The sequence below is a fragment of the Sylvia atricapilla genome, chromosome 15, assembly GCF_009819655.1.
Source record: "Sylvia atricapilla isolate bSylAtr1 chromosome 15, bSylAtr1.pri, whole genome shotgun sequence".
In the NCBI taxonomy this organism is placed as follows: domain Eukaryota; kingdom Metazoa; phylum Chordata; class Aves; order Passeriformes; family Sylviidae; genus Sylvia; species Sylvia atricapilla.
Genome location: NC_089154.1, coordinates 14,001,685 through 14,026,579, shown reverse-complemented (window position 1 = coordinate 14,026,579; position 24,895 = coordinate 14,001,685). Strand labels below are relative to the sequence as shown.

Genomic DNA, 24,895 nt, shown 5'->3' with positions numbered 1-24,895 from the left:
ATGTGCCTTGCAATACAACCAAGACCTCTCAAAACCAGGATGGAACAGAAATTGAATATTCTCTTCAAAGACTCTTTAGACAAACATGTCTTCTTGTAGTGATGTCTTTCTCAGCAAAATCTGCTCACAGTCTCAGTAATTATCTATAAACTGAAAAACTGAGCAGAAAGCTGAAAAACTCGAAGTATAAACAGCATCTTCCATCTGTCTCAAAGAAACAGAGAGTAAACCAGGATTCTACTAGGAATGCTTGATAAGAAAAATATTTCTCACCTTCACAAACTAAAATTAAATTATTAAATGAGGTTCTTCTCAAGGATGTAAAATTAATCACGTAAAGGAATTTGGACAATACAAAACCCCTTTTGTTCATTTTCCTGTGTCTGTTTGACTAAAGGTTTGTGTATTGTTTGTTAACATAAAACCAAGTAGGTTCTTGTAAAGGTTTGTGATATAAAGTCCAGTCTATTGGCATTTAACAGAAGAGCAAACAAGCAGCAGTGACCTTAGAGCTCATTACACTATTAATGCATGTTAACAGTAATGTCAGTGACTATGAGTTAACTGGCCCTCAGAAGGACAAGAGCCATAAAATCTTCCCCAGCATGAAACACCTGTATGCTGAGGACTCAACACTTCCAGGCTGTTGACAGAGTTCCACGCTATTCAACAAGACAGGAAAACAATTTTACCTTTTTTCACTCCAGTGTCACATTGGTCAAAGAGCATCCTTGCATGAAATCTTAGCTGCACAACGTTTCAGTTCTGTTTAAGAAACATTAAATGTGAAGACACAGACCAGAGTTCACCAACTAATTAACCTCTCATGCTCACTGATAACCTCTGCTCATTTTCCTTCAGCAACAGTAGGATTTTTTTAGTTTTGGGTTAACTCTTCAGCCTCCAAGCAAAACTCTTGCAGTTTTCTGCAGCTTTTATCACGTGTGACAGTGTACAGCTCTCAGGCTGTCTGATGAGCTGTCTGTCAGTGCCCCCAGCCTTCCTGCTTGCAGGAATCCCTCTGCACTGGTGGCAGCATGAACACAATCCTTACAGTACGTTAAACAGCCACCACGAAAAAGAATTCATTTTCTCTTCCACTTCACATAAATACCCTGCACGTGGAAATGTAGTGCTCTACCCATGAACACACCGAGGTTACACAGGTGGCCTGAGTCATACAACAGCCTGTGAGAGGTAAAGAGACTGCAATTTCAAACACAGGGATAATTTCAGCTCTTGCAGAGAGAAACAACGTGAAACCTTTTTGCCAAAATGAGTAATGGAGCAATAAATACTGATTACAGTTCACAAATCTACCTTAAACTGTGTGACTACATTTGAAACTGTACTCCACTCTCAATTCACAGCAGAATTTTTATCCCAATAATTTATTCCTAAGTAGGAAGGTAATATACACACAAGCAAAACTATGTAATGCAAACATTAAAAAATGTTGAAAGGCTTTTTAACTGCATTTCTAAATGCTGTGTTTATGTGTGTCCTTGCTTTTCAGAAATGCATTCAAGAAATAAGAAAGTATTTGGTTTATTTAACATAGGTGAGCATTTTTATATAGAAATAGGTGAGAATGTGATAGCCAGCTTTAAATATGTTGTGCATTACCTTAAACTGTTGAAATATGCTCGAGATGGAAGGCAGGGAAGTGCCTTGAAACTGGAATTCAGAACTTATCACAATTTTTATCTTGTCTGAACTCCTGCAGAAGCAAAACACACAACTTCCCATATTCTGTACATGAACTGAGAAAACATCTACAGTAGACTGAAAAGCATCTATGGACAGAAAATCTGTTTCAGCAAAATATCCAAGTGTCTGTTTTGGCAAGCCAGAATATGGAAGTCTGAGTGCTTTTTAAGATCCTGGGACACGTGCACCAAAGCTTCTAGCTCTTCCTCATAACACACATAGCCTAAGATTAGGCATACACCAATATACACAAAAAAACCCAGACAGGGTCCCTTCAAATATGAGTCTGTACATTCAGAAAGTCTTTGAAAATTGCCAGACTATACTGGGAGTCCCCTCAGAACACTGAAACCATTTTTTGCCATGAAAAATAGTGCACTTTCCTCAGAAAATGCTACTCTGTACTGTTGCTTATTAGACCTATTTTATATGTTGGAGGAGCAATTTCAGATGCAGGTTTTTTACAGATTACTTCCAAGGCAAAAAAACAGCTCCACCTGCTAACATGTGAGTGCTACTAGTATGGAAATATACTAAATTGAGAAATATTCTATTCTTTAGTCTTCTTAGAAATCCAACAGTTTTGTAGAGCTCGTGTAGCTGCCACTATAATTTTTTTAGGATAAACTACATTAATTTAGATTTTAGTATGTGCTAGTACTCATCCTGAATTGACTTATTGCTACTGTCACCATAAGGTTTCAAAATATCTTTCAGAATATCTGTAAGGAGAAGAGGTATTTGCTAAAACCATCAGTCCAAAATATTTTTGTATTTAGTTTCTATTTAGTGTAGTTCTTCTAGTTTTTCTTCAAAAAGCAAAAGGAAGGTATAAAAAGGCTAAAAGGTATTAAATGAGTGATTCTGCCACTGATTCTCTATTTTTTTTAGACACATCCTCAACCCAAATTTCATGTTAGACGTGAATTAAATGAACAATTAGATGTTAAATTCCTGTTCTTGGACCTGATTAAAACCAAAGGTGTGAGTCTCAAAAATTCCTCTGTGCATCACTGCAAATATCCACTAGAAATTATTATTAAGATGTTTTAAACACCTCAGAACACCTTAGAGCTGCACCCTCTATGAGACAGAAGAATTTACTACAATTAAGAAACCTGATTGAAATACTAAAAATACAGTGACGTGTTCTATGAGCGTGGAATATTAAACATTTCAAGCAACTCCTCATTTACCTCCTCAAATTTGCCAGTTCCCATTAACTTCTTCACAGACTCATCATTTAGTAGCACCATCTTTTAATCAGTTTTAGTAACAATTACTGTAAAACCCCAGGGGAGCATGGCACAACCCAGCAGAAAGGGTTATTAGTCTACGGGTGAGGGAGTCCAGTAACAGTGAGGGGAAATTCTCTGGCAAATCATCTCTTTGCAACACTGCATTATTCATTGAAGACAACACACTCAGCACAGGAGCAAACAACTGAACTATTATTTCCACTTTCAGCAGCTCTACACCATTTTAGTAAGTTTCTAATGGTAACTGGCAGCCTCTCAACAGCACATCAAAAATCGGATAACTGAAATTAAATCGAGCATATGAGAGAATTGAAAGGAAAGGCTGAAGTGTAGACCTTTTCTAAACAGAATGGAGGGTCAGTTTTAAATTACTGTGGTGTTGTTAGCAAACATGTATCAGTTATTTATTGCAGATGAGGCAAGCAACTTCCCCTAATGCAAAAAATTTAAATGGTAGACACATATACTTGGAGCAGACCTATTTTTGAAGTAAGAATCATCCTACAATTAAGTCACCTAACATCTAATTGAAGAAAAGAACAAATAAAAAAACCCCTCACCCCTAAATATACACATGAACTAAACATGTTCAGTAATTTTAAACGTTCTAAGTTTAAAATCTCATTTGAAATAAATATTCAAAGTTACAATACATATTTAGAATCAAATAAAATAGCCATCCTTACCTCAGTAACAGTGCAAATCTTTTGAGGCTTATAAACGGAATTGGTAACTCCAAAGTTTTTTTTTAGCAATCATCTTTAATGCAACTGTATTTTCTGTCACTTGATGGGTTGAAAAGAGGTCACAGATTAGGGTTCAAGTGGCTCAGCACAGCCACAACCTCCAGACTTTCATGTTGTGCTGCACACCACCACCAACCCCATCATACAGGGTCACTCAGAAACCACAACAGTGTTTGCAAAACTGGCAGACTGCTCATGTACAAATACAACTATCAGCTCCTTTAGGAAATGAACATAAGCACAGGGAAATCTAAGTTTTCCCACTTTGGCTGAATGTTTTCTGTACTGCATTTCTGAAGAGATGTGTTCCATCCGAGTTTGCCTTGAGCTGGGACTGACTTGTGATCTGCTATAGCACTCATGGAAACACGTGGCTGCCAATAATTACTGTGATGAGAAAAAATATTCTTTAGACGAGCTTCTTGCAGACCTGTTAAACCAAAAAGAACACCCTAAGTTATGAATACCCTGAGCCTATAAAACTCAGACTAACCATCTATTGCTCCTCATCCAATGCACATGTGGCTGTACATCTGTAAAACACACAGGGAGTGTTGGTTCAGTGTATGTTTAAAGCTCTAACAGTACAATACCAACAAGCAAATACTTATTAATTTACTAAATGGACTGTGGAGTAACTAGAGGAATCTTCTTCAATGTACACATCTGCTCAGCTGGCAGTAGTCTAAACACTTTGGAAGCCAAGAACTTTTGATTGTCAGGATTCTTCTTTCTGCTCCAACACTGAATTGCAAAGGACATTTTTGTCTGCATTACATTTACCATGATTTAAGGACAGTGAACACATCCAGGGTACCAGACATTTTCTGGGCACCGTGACAGAACTCGAAAGTTTAAAGAAAGAAAGAATTACAACATTCACTTTTTTCCCCACAATCATCAGAAGTTTTAGCTTTCTATCTCTCTCTTAGTTTTACCACTGGTTCCATAATAAATGTAGGTCTCCATCTAAATCATCTGAAGCTTTTAACTTTTTGCTCCAAAGCATAAGCTCAAATCTGAGACCAAGAACAGGCCATTGCACTCCCAGCAATCTCAATTTCATATAACATTCATTCAGTCTCTTACCTGTGCCCATTCAAATCCATGTTTTAGGGACACCCACACTCTTCCCTTAGTTTATGCTATACAATTATCTCTATTTCTCATTTACCAGCACCTTCCTACATCCTGTGCTGCAGCCCTGGGCATTTGGACTCGTTAACACTTCTCACCCATTAATGCTTGAAATTAATTTGAAAATAATTATTTCAAATACCGTTTTAGTGTGCTTTCTGAGGCGAACACTGAAGCACTCCATCACCACAGATAAATTATCACTGTCAAGTCTAAATTCCAGAAAAATAAACCGGTTCTGGCTCCTCTGCTGTGGCGGGCTCACCTCCCTCACGCTTCTCCACAGTAGTTCCCACATCCAGGCCTACGCTTTTTGTTCAAGTGTTTTTGTTCAAACACTTCTGACAAAATCCCTTCATTTTCTCAAGGCAACCCCTCAATCCTCCAACGCCTCCTTGCAGCACGTCTATACCCTGTCACCTTTCCCCTCCGCGGCCGCCCTCAGGCTCCCCTCAGAGCGGGCGGCGAGGCGCGGCCGGTTCCGCGCTGCCCGGGCCGGCCACAGCGGCCACACGGCTGCCGGGGACAATGTGACACCCAGCACTGCCGAGGACACGGTGCTGCCGGCTCCTTCCCACCGAGAAAGGCACAGACACAAACCCTCAGGGCGGCGGAGAGCTGAGGGAGAGGCGGCGGCCCGGCCCCGGTGCCCGCCCGGCCCTGAGGGGAGCCGCGACAGCGGGGACACAGCGGGGACATTATCGGGGACACAGCGGGGACATTAACTTGGACATTATCGGGGACACTATCGGGGACACACTGCGGCTACCCAGCAGCTGGACTCGAGATCTTGAGGATATTCTGTGATCCACTGACCTCTGGAGCCGCTAGCAGCACAAAGCCCCGGCCGGCAGCAAGGCCCAGAGCCATCACAGCTAGTGATGACAGCTTTGCTTTCCCAAAAACTAATTCTGCGCACATATTTTAAACAGACATTATGGAATAAATGTGGATCTCATTTAAGCTACATTCTTTCCCTCCTAGAATTAACGACTTAAGGGGAGCAAATCCCACACAAAAGTGAGGTCTGGGGCAGGGTGAGTGCCCACAGATCCTGCCCAGGACAACACCCAAACTGTGTCAGAAAGGTTACAGCCACAGCCAGCACAGTTTAGCAGCTCACCCAGAGGGCTAAAATCAAACACACAACAAGACTAGGGCATGCAAGAACCCTGTTCTCTCAAGCAGTATTAATTAGTGATAGAGATCAGTAACATCCAGCCTCTCAAAGTGACAGCCGAGAGGAGGTGCACAGAAGCAGTGGGTATGTTAACCTCTGTATTGCAGAGACTTTTGGATGTCGCCTGCTCTAAAGAAACAAGTCTGAAGGGATTGTATTGTAATGTAATTAAGACTTACATTTTCCCTGCAGGTCGGTAAGCATTGGTGTTCAAGAGTAAAGGAGATCCCAATATCCTCGGGGTACAGACTGCAGGAGGATTCTCTGGCACAGCCTGGCCCTGTGTCTCTTGAGCAGCTATTTCCTCGTCCCTTAACCCATACTTCTGACAACCCCTTTAAACACTTCTGTACCCTTCTGTCATCACAAGCTCTGTCCCAAATCACACTATGCCAATTCTTTAGGATATACAGTTAATAACTCACTCCAACATTAGGATAGAACAGCGAGTGATTTACCTGAACCACCTCAAGGAGAGAGGAGTACTCCACGCAACTCTTATTAGGTGTTGCACATATTCTGAGAACTAAATTTACAATTGCTTTGGATACTCAAGACGAAAATTATGTAAGTGATGTAAGTCCTAAGGTCGTGAGTCTTGGGGAAGAAAAGTCTCTGGATCCTTGAGAGCAGAAGAGTTAGTTACAAATTTTCCCTTGCATCACTAATAGCAAGTCATCTTTCCCACATTTTAGTGTGAGAATATGATGATGGAGCTGCTATTAAACAATTTTATTATAGTACTTCTGGGAGCATTCTAAGGTTAGAAATGCAATATTTCATGTTTAACATCTTGAAATGATTTTCCCCTTTGCAATGCATGTTCACAATCCCTTATAAACCTACGAATTTTGACATACCTTCAAACAGGTTATTCCATGTATAAATTACTGTGGTTCCCACTCTGATGTAAACATTAGATGATGAAGCCTTTTTAATGTTTCACTCTTCCACAGAAATGGTTCCGAACTTGCTGATTTGTGGAATTCTTTTGTTTTCACCCCTCCAAGGGAAATACACAGCAATTTAAATCTTATGACAATAGGCTTGCTTTTCTTGGTCACATTTCACAAATATCTTGAAAACAGTCCACAGAACAAAAGGGTCTGCTACTCACAAGACAACAAAAAATTGTTATATTAGGAAGAAAGAAAAAAAAATCTCACTCAAACAATTTCAGATTTTAATAAATAAAACCAAACCAGTTCCTAAGAAAATGTCTTTAATTTTCATGTTATGGAAATACATATTTTGGTTTTATTTCCATGATACAAAAATTTAAATATCAAACATTTTCTGAAATCTACCAATGCAGATCCTCTTTTAAACAAATAAAGGGCTGGTGCAGTTAGCAGGTTTATCACAGGTACCAAAAAACATTTTTTACAAAATCAGGATTTAAAAGTGGAAATGACAGATGTGAAAACAAAAACTACCTCCCACCAGGAAATTAACGTTTGATAAACTTTTAAGTAACAGTTTTTTTGAAAGGATAAGGTATGTGGAAGGCTGGTGTTTAGATAAATACCACCTGCACTGGGGGTAGAGAACAGAAATTCAAAATATGTTCCTGGTTAAAGTAACAGGTAGAAAGCAGTATGTGAAACTGCAGTTCTACCTGTTTCTAGAATGCTGACAGCAAACTGATGCTGCCTGGAAAAAGAGCTAAATATTAGGAGAGCTGTGGTAACTCCCCAAGCAGAGGAAACAGCCTAGCACAAAATCACAGTGCCAGTTCTTGTACAGTTCACAGCCAGCATGCCAAAGGAGGTGACCAAAGGACACTGAGGCTTGCTTCTTAAACCTAACATCAGTTACAACAGCAAGGATTTCACAGGATCAACGACAAGTCATGAACTAGGTGATATACACACGAGTAAATCTGACAGTGATTGTTCAAGAAACAGTTTAAAATAATTAAACTGATTTTCAGGACACATACTGCTTTGTTAACACCACTTTATTTAAATAAAGTATGGCTTCCAAGAGGTGCATCCTCTCAACTGCTTTCAACCAACTCCACTTGTTAAGGCAGTTGTTTCCTACCATGTTTCAGGGACCTCAAAAATTCCAGTGGATCTAGTTGTGAGGCTTCCTAGAAGACAGAATCATGGAATAAAAAATTAAATCAAGATTTTTTTTTTTTTGTTGTTGTTCTTTCAGAGGATATTAGGACATATTTTCCTATAGAGGGAGGTTCTAGATACATTACTGGCAAGTCAGTATTTACAAAGAGAAACCAAGAGACTGTTTATGAATAGGTACCTACAAAAAAAAAAGGGGGGGAAAAAAAAGGCTAATTTCAGGTTTCTTACATAAATGGTAAATACTGTATTTTGAACCCTAGTAATTAGGTAATTTTGGTTTTGCAATTACTGGGATGATAAAGTTAAATGCTATTTTCCCAAGTGTACTTGTTGTTATTTTTATTTAGGTTGTTAAGACAGGGAAGAATATTTCCACCCCAAATTAATTGGAGAATAAAGATGAATCATTAATACCAATAACACATACTCCTATAATGCCAAACACAGAGCCTGAATTTTATACTCTGAATTACCACAGATATTCTTTTCATTTTGAATTTGCTTACATGCCCCAACTGCCCTACTGAATAAAAAGAAAACTATTTCCAAGCACAGCTTTTGAATCAGCTAAGAAAGATTATACTCTATTAAGTCAGGAGAAAGGATGCCTGGTGTACAATACCACTTTCTGGATAAAAGCTGCTAGTGCAGCTGTAATGAAGCTTTAATTATGAATATTTGAATATACTTCAATGCAGGCAGTGCTCCAGATGACTAATATGGTAAGGTCATCTGGACCAAATTAAGATACTATTTAATTTTTATTACAGTCCAATTTCTGCAAGAAATTATTAACTAACTTTGAAATAGAATCAACAAGAAATAGATCAAGAAACATAAAATCTTTTGGTGCTTCAATTCATGTGACCTAAGGTTAGTTATTTACTTTTCTTGTACAAGCTGCAATAACTCACGAAACAGCAAAAATTACAAGGTGTAACATCATCATCTGATTGTAACCTGCCTGCATTTAGCCAGATAGTCAGTTCTGAGTATTCTGGCTAAAAAATATATAGGTATTAAAATCTGAAAACACCTACCTTCACACCAACCCTAGGTGAAAAGTCTTCAGCCAAATAAAGCACAGTAAAGGTTATGGTTACAAACACCACACAGAACACTGAATGTATTCATGCATGTATCAGAAGAGAATGCCTTCAATTTTGCTTATGATATGCAAAACACATTGAGTAACCTTAACTACAAAGCCACATTAAAAAAAAAATTAGGAATACCTAAAAAAAATATTCAAAAAGCTTTATTTTAAGGGAGAAAGTAAACAAAAGTAATAAATCAACCACATTCTGATTCCTTTGGGTGGTGTCAGGTTGGGGTTTGGTTGGTTGTGAGTGTTTTGGCTTAGAGTGAGCTCTTTGCTTTTTCACGTTGTTTTGGGTTTGCTTGTTGAGTTTTTTTTACAATTTTTATATGGTGCAGTCTTCAGTTTCAAGGAGAACTTGGAAGGTAATGGAGTAAGTTACTCCTAGAAGTGAAGATTTCCAAGCAAAGAATTTCAGTTCTGTTGAGGCCTAGAACATTCTCAAACAGAACAAAAAACCATGTGCATGAACATTGCACTTACCTGCTGGAACTTGTTCTGTCTTGATCTTTTTCAACTTTTTGGCTCTCTTTTTACCATCTGGAAGAGATTCTGCACAGGAGTCTGTCTGATCATTTTCTGGATCTTGGCCTTCTCCCTCTTCCATATCATCAGAACCAGTTTCTTCCTCGATAGGACTCATGCTTCTCTTTCCCACTGTACTGGTGCCTGTAAAACTGAACACAGAAGAAGGAAAACCATGAAAAAGTCAAGACTAACTGTTACATAAGTACACGTTGTTGTACACCTATTAACACCTAGGAAGGTAGAAAAATAAACTCTTGTAAATGGTGTACCGTGAAATTAGATTATCTGAAAGATCTGGCTTAATTACAAAACTCCATAAATTTGCTATCTAATCCAATCCTGTGTAGATCAAGGTGTTCATTCTTTGTACTATCAAGGTCTCAGCTGCTATTCTGATGAGATCACTCATCTGAAATGTAATTAAACCAGTTCTCTATCCCTGCATGGTTTTACATTTTATTCTCATATATGCAAGCTCTTTAAAGCACTGTCAATAGACACCAAATCATGCACAACTGAAGCCTCAAATCCACAACGTGAAATAGAAGGAATCTACGTGCTAACTTCATCCTGGAACTACAGGCAGTTTTAATTTCTGTATAAAGGTAGAGAAAACCATTAAGCTCCATATATAAACTTTGAATCCAGCTTTCAAGTGCAGAGTCCTCTTATTCCTGAAGCCAGTAAAATAAAAAGCACAAAAAATTGCACACTCATTTCATTAGCAGCATTTGAATGAAGTCTGACTAACACAGAAAAAAAATGAACTCAGAGCTCCATTCCATTCAGCACACACTGAAATAACCTTGCACAGGCTTTTGTTCCACTGAAATGCTATTGTTAAATTTCCTTAAAAGACAAATGACAATATTAAAATCAAATTAGCATGAGTATAAAAGAGAATGCAGTAGCAAAGGGGCTAATTAAAAACCAGTTCCCATTATGAACCTCTAGATATGTAAACACCAGCTACTAAAATGTCTAATATAATGCTTTTAGAACAACCAATTTTAAAAAGGGTTTTTAGATTTATGAACTTTTATTTTTTAATTAGAACTACACAACATGGCTGAATGCATCTAAACCATGTTCTATTGCCTGAGTTAAATAAATATTAATACTAAGTTAAAAAACAAAGCTTTACAAGGTACATTTTTTTCTTTTTAATCAACAGCAGTGAATTACAGTGCTTCAGTAAGGTTTCAGCTAAAGGAAGAACTGTTAAATTTTGCAGTATAGTTTTGGCTTTGAAATGGAATTTTTTCAGCTGAACATTTTGCAACTTAAAACAGAGTCTGTCTGGGATGTCCAAAGGCAATAAACAAAGATGAAACATATGATTACATCTCATGCTCTTACTTCCACTTTAGGAGCACAAACACCATTTACTTTGATGAATAGCTGGTTTTTCCTCCAAACATTCACACACAGAAGGCCTTCTTGCATGATTCCTTACAAACCATCATTTTGAGTCATACCACCAACTACCACCAATAAAAAAGCTGGGTAGAACTGTTAATCCTATGTACACACTTCAGTATTGCAAAACAGGCAAAAACTAGGGTTGGAAAAAAAATCTAGGGAAGAAGGAGCATTTAGGAAATGAAAAACTACTATTTTTTTTTAAATATAGTTCAGAAAAACTTGTAAGAATTCTACTTTAGGGAAAGCCATTCTGAAAAATACATTAGGAATAAAAACCTCAGGAGCCATAAATTATGATTCCAGGATTTCTTCAGCATTCAGAAAGGAACTTGCACTCACTGTAGGAAGAAGATCCCTTCTTGAATGGTCTTATGGCTGAATTTAATTTTTTTTCCCATAAGTCCTGTGAAGCTATTGCAATTAAAAAGAAACAAGTTCTTGACCTTCAGCGCACATTTAGCTGAGAACTAAAGAACAACGTAAAAATTAATTTTAGGCCTCTTAGTCCTCCTGCAGATACCTTAAGGGGGAAAAAAAAAACCCACCACCAAAAAGTGGCAGCACAAAATACAAACTGAACATGCTTTATAATGAAGAATCATTGTCTTCCTTTCTCCCAAATTTTTTATTTTATTTTATATTCATCAGAATAAGATAAGAATCATCAGCAGAAACACTTGCATGTTTCAAAAATTAGATAATCCTTGGCAAAATGAAGACATTCAAGGAAGTGGTGCTACCAACAGCACCCTTGACTTGACAGAAGATGCAGCACTGATAGTTTTAGGTAGAATGTCTGTAAGGCAAAGTGATGTATCCCTTTTTGTATTTCATGTGAGTCTTTTGCCATAGCTCTTATTCTATTTTACTATTTCCAGAAGATGATCAGTACAAACAGAGCAAGGTACCTAGTTTTCCACAGAGCACATCCTATTTGACTTTTCCTGCTATGGTTTAACACTATTTTGCTAAGGAAAAGCTCCTAAAGCCATGCATTTAACAGTCATGGCAGAGCTGGCAGGCAGTAATTTGCTAAGCACAACATAGCCAGTTCCATCTGTTTCCTAAGTGTGTTCTGAATAGCAACAGATTTGGACAAGAGGATCTTATTTACTACTTGAAGTTTTTTCAAATGCAGCAGTTTTTCCTCTACTTCTCCATCTTACATTAATAATTAGGCATATTTGCATTGAAATAAATTTTTATATTTAACAGTAGTATTAAGTTATATGCAAGGGATATATATTAACTATAAATAATTTTATCTTGTGACTGCTATTAATACTACTAAACTTTATTTTCTGAAGTATTTTCTACAGATACTCCTGTATCCTCTACAACACAGGACCGCAGTTTTATCAACAAGACAAGAATTAAAGAACCTTTGTCACATTATTTATCAATCCATCAATTTAAGATAAAAGTTCCTTACGAGAAATACTCAACAACTTCTTTACTGCATGAGAAAGAAGCCAGGCCACATTGTCATCATGGAGACAAACTGCCATCCTGCAGCTGTGCTCCTTGGCAGAAGCTGATGCAGCAAGCTTATTAAATAATAAATAAATAAAGGATGTAGTAACATGAAGCTATTATAAGGGATCAGCTGCTGGATACATCACAGTGCTGAGTGCTCAGCTCAGCTAATCTGGACAAATACACATGCACACATACCTATTTGTCCTGACTGCTTATATAAATATTGATATTATACTTTATACCAAAGTTATTGCATACAGTAGATAAAAATAGAAAAACTTTATATACCTTTTGGTATAAATATTTTTATATACCTTTGTCCAGAGAAAGAAAAAGTGTTTGTCTTGAGTGAAATCAAAGACTGTGGTTTGCAGTTCCACATTCTATCTAACCAGATGACACTTCAGAAGAAGCATTTGCAAAGTATAAATTGACAAAAGAATTCAATATAACTAGTAACAAATAAAATTTAATTAAGAAAAACATGTCAAAAGACCTGCAGGAGAGAGAATTTGGGACAGAACCAAATGGCTTTATTAATGGAATAATAGGAGTACAAAAAATTATGTAACATTAATTACAAAAGATCTGTCAACAAAATAAAGGCTGCTACTAAGGCTATCAAAATGTTGATCACCTGAAAACAAAAAGCTACTTCTTGTAGAATTCTACAACACTAGATGAAAAAAATATATGAAGAATCTTCAGGCAGAGTAAGTGCTTAAGCAAAAAACTCACTGAGGTATGTCAAACTTTAAGGGAAAGAATTTCGTTCAGCAGTTTTCCAAATTACACATTTGTGCTGGATGTTAAATTTCCTTGCAAGACAACAGCAAATCAGATTCCTGCACTTCAGCTTTGTGCCACTGTTACCATCTGCCTGGAGCCTGTGAGGTACCCAAACTCCAACATTCCTTGAGAGGAGACACTTTCTCTGGCAGGAACAAAACTTTCAGTGTTTCTCTGCAGCAAACTCAGGGTGCAGAAAGTATTTCCAGACTATTTAATAGTCTGCCACCTTAGTAACAGAGCTCAGCCACGTGCACGCTGGTGCCATGACAATCCTAAAAGCTCCTCATCTCCTCCCAGCATGAGGAATCCTCCCCAGGATTCCTGAGTACAACAGTTCAATTAAACTAACTCCATTTGATACGGGTTGTATCATCAGCTTCTTCCATATGCTTTTTTGAATCAAACACGTCTATAACACATTTAGAATTCCAACCATGACAAAAGGCATGAACATCTGACAGCTTGCCAAAACACACACCTGCAAAATGGTAAGGTCATGAGAAGAACAGAGTGAGTTTAGCGAATTTGTTACAGGACAGATTAACATTTACAGGAAGATGTAATGAGAACTAGAACTTAATGGAGCATTTCCAAGAAAGATAAAGCAGAAATACCTCAGTACTGGTTTTATGACCACCAAATTTGGGTTGTGTAACCACAGGGCAGGGAGGAAAAGGACAGAAAACCCCCCAAAACATCTGCTTAGAGAAATGTAGCTTATGTACTCCACTCAAACTTATTTTCATACAGAATTGATAGAAATTGATAGAATTGGTAGAAAGTGCAGAACGCAGGAGGAAGAACAGATAATTGATGGGTTATTTATACAATTATATTAACACTAAAATACTCTTCACATGCTCAGCTACACAGATGACTGAGAAAGAAGCTGCCTGTTACCATCATATCCAAACCTTGTCATTAATATCAGTGGGTAAACAAGATATATAAACAAGTGGAACAAGAAACACACACACCACTATTATCACCATGGAAAGTCAGCCCAAAACCAGCACTGTCTCTACAAGGATATACGATGACAACGAAGTGTCCACGTGACACAAGCCATTCACAAGTGTCATAGGAATAAAGAAGATGATTTTTAAATTTTCCTTAAAAGAAGTGGTGCTGCTACATCAGCTCAGAAGCTGTGATGTGACCTGCCCTCGAGATCTCAGCATTTAAAAATCTGTCTGATCACATTCGTGATGGAATTCCCTCTGTTCCTTTACCTATCATCTCGTGACAGCTCATGTACCACGACTGATTTACGTGCAAAGATATACATACAGAAAAACATCCTGTATTAGTTAAGAACTACCTGAAAACTGCTAGATTTTAGACAGAAATGCAGCAAGAACACCAGCTGGCAGAGCAGTCTCACCTGTTAACACAGTAATATCGACTCTGGGAAACGTAAGGTGTGCACTGGGTTTTTAACCTCTTCCTCTCCATCTCCTTCCAACTATCTTCTGTACATTTTCTCTTGGCTTGTTTTTCTTCATGTTTTTTCTCCACATATTCTGCATATGTCTGGATCCTATAGCTTTCAGCATACCGGCTGGTGTTTACAGCTATGGAGAAGGAGAATGATTATTATATACACAACACTTAAATGACAGCATGCCCTATACTGAAATAGCTTGTTCTGAAAAGCAGAAGGCTGCAAACTATTTTGTTCTGTTCATAAAACAATTTCTAGTTCCATTGTTAGCAATTAAAAAAACAAACCAAAACAAACCCAAAATGCCATATTCTCTAGAAGTCACAATGTCTGAACTAGATGCTCAAAGCTCTTCTCAAAGTCAGACTTTGTGCAAAAAGAGTTAAATCTACTTAAGATGTTTCTTTTAAATTAGAAACGATCAATTCTTCAGTCGTAACCCTCTTCCAGATTGCTTGTTGGCAAGAAAAGATTTCCTGGATTTTTTCCCTTTTAGTCTCATTACTTAACCCAGCAGGTTTATTTTGCAAGTCTGCCAGGAAAAGACGACATTTGCAAAGCCTGTGCCAAAACTCTGTTTGATTGCTGTGAAACATAAGCTTATTTGAGCTGCATTTTTGGTTGCACAAGATATCCATGGAAGAAGCACTTAACTAATAGCCAGCTGTTCCATCCTTGTATCCTTCTAATGTCTAATCTCCCTTTAACCAAAAAAGACTTCAAGTTCAAGGTAGAAAGATTTCTGTCAATGCAAAATTAGAAGCGGCTTAAAACTAAAGAAAAAAAAAAACTTTCACTGCCTCCACTCAGTAACAATTTAACAACATTCCTTCAAGTCCCAGCATCTTCACAGCTCTCAGCCCTTAGTGTATGAGCCAAGACCTGGCCTGACGCCATCCCTGAAACAGATGAATCAGCAAATTAAACTGACTGTCAACTGGTGTCTTCTGCAGCTTTCAGCCTAGCTCTCTGAAAGGAAGTATTGTAAACCACCCAGTAAACCAGTTTAAATGTAAACAAAACAAAACAAAAAACCCACCCTCAAACCTCAGATTGCTTTTCCGCACATTTTAAAAGACTGCAATTGTAGTGGAGACAAAATGCTGATTTTATTTTGTGTTGGCAATTTTTTTAGAGCCATTTCAGATGCATATCCCATTTCTGGATTCTAGCCGAGCTGTTGTACTGTGCTACCCCCGGTGCAAGCACTAGAGATGGCAAGCTCCAACACCAAATTTCAGACAAGGTGAGGAAGATGGGTGGATGTGGTTTTTTCTCCTCTTTCAGGATGGATTGTCCATCCTGTGCATTTGCTGTGTAACAGTGAAATGAGATACCTAGAGTACCTGCCATGGGATCTAGATGCTGCTGTTGCAATGTATCTAAAACCAGGCAAGAATGTTGACTAATTTTAGTCCCAAGTATAGATAGCAGTAGTTATGATTAACAGCCCCACGAGATTGTTGCACTAACCAAGGAGTATCAGACATACCTCCTTTCACTTCCCTTATATTTGTTTTGAACTGCAAAGTTACAGGATCTGTTCGTAAGAATTAGGACAATATTTATTGTCCATGGAGTTATGGGACAGACATCATGAATGAATTAATAAGGCTCACTGGACTTTACTGCATGCCAGCCAACATTCCTCGGGGTAAAATTTGTTTAGTTAAACTCAAGCATGTTTTTACTTGCTAAAATCAAGCACAAAGTTACCATGGATCATCTGATACATACTCATTTGTTAAAATACAATAACATTATTTGTTTTGCTACAAGCTATGAACCGAAGTTATGAGTCTGCTATTTAATTCCCAAGCAAACTCAGCCCTTTTTTAAGGAAGAAAAACAAATCATTTGAGGCCTAAAGATAATTCTAAAATAAATCTGCACAAGAGTCAGTATTTTTATACAAAGACAACTCTGCTTTCTTGAAATAAGGCAGGTATTTTACAGCAACCCATTCCTATGTGCACAAATATATGTATATACATATACAGCATATGTATTAATATAAAATGTTTCATGCTGAATAATAATAATAATTCATGGTTCATCAGTGAAAAACTGAAATGAAGGCATATGAAGAAGTCTAAGGAGCCACACAGATAAATCAATCTTTCACAGGCTCGAAGAGCAGCTCCCTGTAAGAGTTTAATACATTTTCTCTGATGCTTTCTGGATGTATGCTGTCCATATTGCTGAATGAAGCAAATACAATCAGGTTGTTCTGCACTCCCAACAGAAGCAATGCACTGCGAGAGTGCCCTGTGAATTCTAAAAAACTGAAGAGAACTCAGGGGGGCTATTGACTTATTTCTTTAAATTGTAAGAGATGAGACAAATCTTTCTGTGAGAAACCTGACCTAGTGACCAACACCACATGGCTGCATTTCACATTAATTGCAGCCCTAAAGTTCCTATCTCATAGCAGAATAACAGTAACTGCAAATTATTTTAGGAAAAGCATTTCTAGAGGACAGCACCTTCCCTCGTTATTAGGGAAGCCATCAAACAGGCTGACTGTCATTGAATGGTCCAAGAGGAATGTGTACAAAGATATCCTTTTGCCAAGTCCTTGCTTTTTTGCACAGCAACATCCTGACAGATGGCCACTGACAATATTAAGTCTTCTAATAAATAGAGAAATGTGTTGGTGAACTGTGTAGGTAAAAGAAAAGCCACAACATATAAATACAAAGAACACACAGAGCTATACAGATTAAATTAAATACTAAAATACTAAAAACTTAAGCTTATGAAATACTGAATTTCACTTGTGAAGCCTTTAAGTGACCTTGGCATTAATCATATCTGATCACGTTCTACTTAAAACATGGAACCACTGCCTCAACCAGAGCAACAGTGTGCAATTACTAAGTAGCTAAGTCAGGATTTTGTTTTACTATCAATACTCACCAGATTGTTCCACAGCCTTATTTAATGACTACTAGGGCTATTCATGCCACATGTAACAATCCAGAAGTTTGCCATGATGACACAAGTGCACATGCATAGTCCAGTATCTCAAAGTAAAATTCAGGAGTGGGAGCAGCAGTTGCTGTGTGCCTATTTTACCAACAAAAAGCAGAAGACTCAACATCCCAAATTAGAGGGCATGTTTTAAATTACCCTAAATGGAATTGTCCCCTGCAGAACATTCAGAGCTGAATTCCTCCACAGCAAATATACAAGCATATCCCCAGAGAAGCCATATATCCTAAAGAAACAGTACATGATCCTATATCCATGGACATCATCAAGGTCTAAGCAGAATTCAACTATATTTTGTATAATATGAGTGAATTTGTCAATATTACATTAATGGCCCCTTTTGTTAGCCTATATAGAGTTTTCAGTCTTTGAGACTGAAGCATATGGGACAATTTCTGCCGCAAGGCATCAAAATGTTAACACACATGACTAATTAGCTGGACGAGGGTCTCTAAAATATAATTGATAACAGCAACTATCTGCAGGCTGCACCCAAACTGATAACACCAATTTGGACACAGTGCTGCCCTCCCTTTTCCTCTCCTGTATCAGCTGAAGATAGAAGGTGCCTACACAGACCCTAAATAAAAGAGCACTGTACAGAGGTTGTTCTCTCAGCAGAGCAAGGAGCAGTATCAATGCAGGGACAAAGCAGCTCTTCACCTTGCAAAAGAGGATGGCAACTTGGAGAGCAAACCTAAATGAGGCTTTGAACCTCCATGATGGAGAACAGGGGGAAATGGAGAGGTGATCTGAAAGAAAATGGTTTTACAGAAGGAAGATAAAGTGCTAAGTACAACACATGCCAAAGAAAGAGGAAGGATCTTTATGCAAAACTTAAAATATTTTCCTCAACAAAGAACAGAGATGATAATGTAAGTCCAGTGAGATATTTCATGCTATGCACACATATATAGAATGTTATAAAGGGCTTTAACTCCCTTACAGATGAAGTTATTTAATTACCAAAAGAATTCAAGCTACTTAACCTTTGCACCCTGTTAATTATCTCAGTAATTAATACATTTCACAGTTTTTGTTTCAACTCATTTCAAAAAATCCAAATCAAATGAAAAGGTAGTCACAAGACTTCCAAGGTTAAGAAAAACCCCTATTCAAACTTACAGAGTACAAAGTGCATTTTGGGTTTGGGGTGGGTTTTTTTGTTTTGCTTATTTATTAGCTAATGAGAAAAAAATATGGCTGCAGGCACCTCGAAGGCAGTCTATCATCTGTTCTCTTAATTCCACATCAGTAATGCTGGAAGTTGTAAAACAGCTATCTCTAATATGATTTATACCACAGGTTCCACTGTAAAACCAGTAATTCATTTTCCTGCTGCTCTTGAGATTCCTGAGCAACACAAGGTGAAATCCACCACATCTCAATCCCTGCATTTACTACAGATTTTAAATAAACACTGGAGAATTTCAACTCCCAGCATGGCTAGTGAAATGTTCAGATCTATGAACCTACAAGTTAGAAACATAACCTGCTCAGAACATTTCCATTCTAGTCAGAAAGTCTCCATGTCTGCTATTGCTGCAAGCACAGAGAGCTCAGACCCGCAGGACTTTCAGACAGAAATGGACAGGGTCTGGCCCACAGCTGATTTTATGTGCTCCAAACCACCTGGTCCCTCTCTCTTAAATACCTCCAGGCATAATGACTCCACTGCTTCACTGGGCAGCCTGTTCCAATGCCTGACAGCCCTTCCAGTGAAGAAATTCCCCCTAACATCCAATCTGAACCTCTCCTGGTGCACCTGGAGGCCATTTCCCCTCGTCCCATCATTTGTTACCTGGGAGAAAAGATCGACCCTCACCTGGCTACAACCTCCTTTCAGAATGTACCTAGCAAAAAATTCACATTAACTTATTGCTGACAACACAGTCATGTGAAATGTAATTTTGCAGACTCTGGGCAATACACAATCTAGTATGTGCTCTTTCCCCAAATTCAGTGAGGAGGGACTGATAAACACACAGTCTCAAAATACTTCTTAGATATTTAAATTGTGGCGGTAAGCACTCATGCTAAGTTGAAGGCTCTCTAGTAAACTTACTAATAAAGTAAAACACTAATAAACCATAAAGTCCAGCCCTGTCTGAGAAACTCACAAGTTCAGCAAGATGAATGATTTAAACACAAATCATTGAAAGGCCATCACAATTTCAGCTGCTGCACCTGCTTTAGTCCATTGCTCCCCTGCTGTCTAAAAGCAGGGAACAAGAGGAAGAAGATATCCTGCACACACTAAATTCTGTATGAGCTCATGTATCAGGGCACCAACACATGGAATAACTTAACATTATTTCAGGGCTTGCCATTTACGACAACCAGTTGCTTTCCACACGTATTTAAAATTTCAGGTTAAGTATATTTATTGCATTTTAAAACAGCAAGAAACACATTCTCAGGAAGATTCTCAGGTTAAACTACTCTGAAGTTGAACCACTGGTCTTAAAATATTGCAGAAGTTACTCATAATCAGAAACTAGATGTTACTAAAATGCACCTAAGCCTTAGGTAAAGGGAATTAAGTGCAAGCTGTCTGCTAAGGGAAAATAAATTAGATGCATTTTGAGGTACCACTGATAAACTTGTCCATTATTTTCATCAACATATAACCATATAAAATGTCTCCGAAGCCCAATTCTATTTTCAAGCATTTTAAAAACTTTAAACATACTTATAACACTTTCCCATGTTTTAAAAATTAACCTATTCCAAGCACCAGTGGTTTTTAAGAGTACATTTTAGATGGGCTGTAATGACTCCCTTTGAGTCAAGGGCAAAGACACCTACAGGAATCTCCCCTTTAAGTATCAAGGTTCTTTTTGGACCAGCAACCTGAACAGACAAAACAACATTCAAGGAAACCATGAGAAACAAGAACTTAACATGGATCCAAAGCATGAACTGAGGATTCACAAAGTTAACTGCACAAAACTCTGAGAGCCTGAAGCGGCCGAAACACAAATACTTCAAGTTACACTGATTTATTCATCAAAACTGTCAAATAAATCCAGTTTTTTATTAAGACAAGGTGAAGTCTCTCCCATTTTCCCCATTATTTCCAGTCTATCTGGATGAAGTCTAGACCCTTGTAAGTCACAGGATCATTGAAACAGCACTTATCCCATACTAACCTCTCCAAATGAAAAGCCAGCCTTATAAAAACACAAAGCTGAACAGCATCCAAAGGCAAACTTATCTAGCAGACAAAAATCTTAAGAGCCAGAAGCTGTATGCCAAAAGTTAGTTCTGAAGTTTCTTGTGTTCATCAGCTTTAACAGTGTTTTATCCCTGCCACACACTTAACAAATCCATGCTTCATGTTTGACAGAAATGCTGATGCCACTTGAAGTGCAACTTGGCAACAGAAGTTTTGTCTCCCAGATGTCCAACTAAAGGAATATCAACCATTTAACAAATTCTTATTAATGACCTACTTTGAACAGCAAATCCCAACAGAACATACACTGTGTTTACTGTCCATTTTAGTTTTCAGGTGCTTGTAGCCTGAAATCATTTTACAGCACAGCATATTGCAAAAGGTTAATTCAGATCAGAGCCACCTAAACCATCACTTTCATAAACCTGTTTTTGGCTTTAAGATGACATTGTGGCAGCCCAAGAGCAGGAGGGGCACAGAGCCCACTGGAAAGCAAGAACCTTCCTCTGGCAAGGGTCAGCTCCAGCTTGCACAGACAGGGTGACTGCAACTGCTCCTCAGCATCTCCCCTGCTGCAGCTTCCACTTCAAGCCACAGACAGCAATATGATTGTATACAACAAGCCTTTTCTACTCATCAGAAATCTGAGAGACTGCCAATGTGCAAGTCACATGAACAGTCAACTCAAGTGAAGATTCTTGGACATTATCATGAGCAGCAAAATGAGACGTTTAAGGCATTTGACTCTTTGTTTCCCAAGGTTTCTGGTTTGTGTGTTTTAAAGCATGCCATATTCAGTTAGAAAGTTAGGAGCTGCTCCAAAATTGCCTATAAATACTGCCCTTTTCCCTACTTATTTTTCAGAGGAAATAAAGTCGAAGAGCAAACAAGTCTTTTTATATTATGCAAAGATTCATAGGTGCTTCAGGGTAACACTTAAACAATTAAAACCCTGGAATGCACATTCTCCCTGGCAACATAAACACTACTGATTACCCTGTGAAATTTGAAGAGCTGCTTATTAGCTAAATTTAGCTAATCAAATGTATACTTTACAAACAGAAAATCTTATGGGCCAATGTTTTATCAATCAGTTTTGGACTAGGTTTTGATGGTTACCATCCATGATATTATGTAACTCAGGCACAGCGTTTTATAGAGCTCTGGGGGATGAAGAGATATATTTTATTCCTTACACGTTCAAAAAGGATTTTTGAATCTGTGAGAAATCTGACACATTCCCAGGATACTGATGAACAAGTTTTTAGCCCATGTAAAATACTGAAGCCAGGAGAGTTAGAAACAACAAAACAGCACAGCAACAGCTTATGCACAGTGGCACATTTTGAGAGGTCTGTCATTTGTAAAGGTTAAGCATGGTAATTAATTATAACAATTTCAGTACTACCCTTAGATACAGTTACACGAAACTAGCCATAATAGACAAATCATATTTCAAGTTGTCTTGTAACATCTATGAAGCTGAACAAAATTAAAAGGCATTGGAGGTAAATGGTTAAGCAACCAGGGAGATTCATCAGCTGGTTGTGTTGAGTGTGTACATCAAGGGAGGATGGCAGCTCAGTCTCTAAATGATCTGCTGTTCAAGTCTCTGAACTTCATCTTAGTTCAGCCCAACTAACAGTGGTTCAGCATTTGAACCACTGCTGGAACAGAAAAATAGAGACACCTCCCAGATATGAACAGGGTTTCAAAATCTGATAGATCCAAATCAGTTAACACTCCATGCAGGTAATTACAAAACCAGTCCCATTTTCACCACTTTTTCCCACTGAATTTCCTTATTAGAAAGATGCAAAGCAAGTCTGGATGTTTTTACAGTACTTAAGACTCCTCTGTAATGGAAATCTGAACACTTTAGGGGACATTTCCATGCACTTTTCATGTCCTCGATCCATTTGTGTCCCATAGATGTTCTTGTTGCACTTGTTTTTTCTAAACTACACCTATTAATACCAGCTCAAAGTCAGAAACCTCTCTAAGAGGCAAGCACAGAAGTATACCCATAGCAACATCTTGTATTCATATTGCTTCACAGTCCTCCAAGACTTTTTATAAAGTCCAGAAGATGCAGATATTTATAGAAACAGGTTAAAAAACAAGCCACGTTATTAGTTTTTTCTAGGTTCCTCACTTAAGCACATCTCACTAAATCACAAGTACAAACAGTGACTTTTATCACCAAAACAATTCATTAAACAATTTAAGATGTGGAAACAGAATTGATATTATAATGTATTTATTACAGGAAAAAAACCCAACCAAACCAACAAAATATCAAGGATTTTAAGCAATTTTACAGTAAAAAAATCACACGATTTTTGGTAATTGAGGTTGCTTTAGTTTATCAGCTTGGCTGGCTCACTGCTTTCAGTATAGGAATTTCTACTAACCTGATTTCATAAAAATCTATGAAAGACTGTAATCACCTGAGCTTTCAAACAAATAACACGTTTCCCAGCACGTAGACCACAGAACAAGCCTCCCTGCTTGTCAAAGAACAAAAAAAGACACAGAGCAGTGCCAGAAAAATTCAGTTTCAATATTCTGCAGACATTCAGTTCTTCTCAAAATATGTAGTTGCTATTAAAAAAAAAAAAAAAAAAAAAAAAAAAAAAAAAAAACACCCCACAGAACAAAAAAACCCCAAACCAAAACAAAGGACAACAAGAAAAAGTAGTGGTGATAATGTATATGCCAAGCATTTAGACAATGGATAAGTAACTGAGGTGACAGCAGTGGGAAATTTACTGTAGCAGCATCTAGGAAGCCTTTATTTGACATAACTCTTTACTGGAACCTCTCATTAGAAGTTATTTCATTCTTAAATCTATATATAGATGAAGAAACAATGGCTCTCACTGCTAAGGAGCAATTGCTGTAAGGAGGCTGCAGATGAGCTCTCAAAATCCTCTGCAGAGCTATGAATGTATGAGGAAGGATGATAAACACTCCCAGGATGTTAATAAGGAATTAGAGAGATGTCCTGATTGTACATCCAGACCCTGAAAGCTTCTTTATTTGAGCTTAGTAAGGGTAGATGATGGTGAACTCAGTGGGGTTTTCTAATCTGTTTTATTTCTTTTTAGAACTTAATGGTGGGAATTCTGCCTGGGTAGGTCTTAAAGTGCAACAAGATTGTCACCAGTTAATCAGAAGTGCTGCATCTACTGCTGCTCTCACTGGCTCCACAGCATTGGATGCAAGCACTTCAGTAAAGGGGGTGACACTTCCAGAACATATCCCAGTACAATGGCCTATTTCCAGCCATTGTTTCCTGAAGTTAGAGTAGGGGTAAATCCTCAAATATATGCCCAAAAGAACTACAGAAACCACTAAGAGCTTGTGGATTTAACTACACTCCATCAAAAATCTTTAAAAAAACACACTCCAAGACACAAATAAAACCATCCCCAAAACAACATAAAATCCATAAACCACAAACAAACCCAACCTAAAACCCCCACACACCAACAAGACTGCTTTCCCACATAACTAACAGCAATATTTTCAATTGTTCAAAAAAAAAAAAATTAAAAACTAAGTCCAAAGAGACTGCACATTGTTCATGCAACAGACTGTAGACACATTAGCAGTCCAGGCTCTTTGGACACTATTATTCTGCATATGTTCTGCAATGCACCAAAGGCTTCTCTGCATTTGCTCCTTGCAAATGTAAGTCAATCTAAATGCATCAGTCCAAAGGGTATTTGGAGGCAAAGACCACAAAAGTCTGTGCAGAGTAACACTAAACAGCCCAAATAAATACTGCAGCAAGTGAAGAAACCAGCACTACTCTACCTATAGATTTAGGTA

General features: G+C 37.9%; 1 protein-coding gene across 5 annotated transcripts in view; it reads right to left on the bottom strand.

Moving 5' to 3' along the window:
• Window positions 1–7,237: 7,237 nt before the first annotated feature.
• Window positions 7,238–24,895, bottom strand: part of PARN (poly(A)-specific ribonuclease) — a 139,880-nt gene continuing 122,222 nt past the window's right edge. For all 5 annotated transcript variants that reach the window (XM_066330279.1, XM_066330276.1, XM_066330278.1 and 2 more), the window contains 3 exons: window positions 14,827–15,016; window positions 9,702–9,895; window positions 7,238–8,127 (listed from right to left, as the gene is read on the bottom strand). In XM_066330279.1, coding sequence (XP_066186376.1) covers window positions 8,075–8,127; window positions 9,702–9,895; window positions 14,827–15,016 — 437 coding nt within the window. In that variant the 3' untranslated portion in view covers window positions 7,238–8,074. The remainder of the gene's footprint in view (window positions 8,128–9,701; window positions 9,896–14,826; window positions 15,017–24,895) is intronic.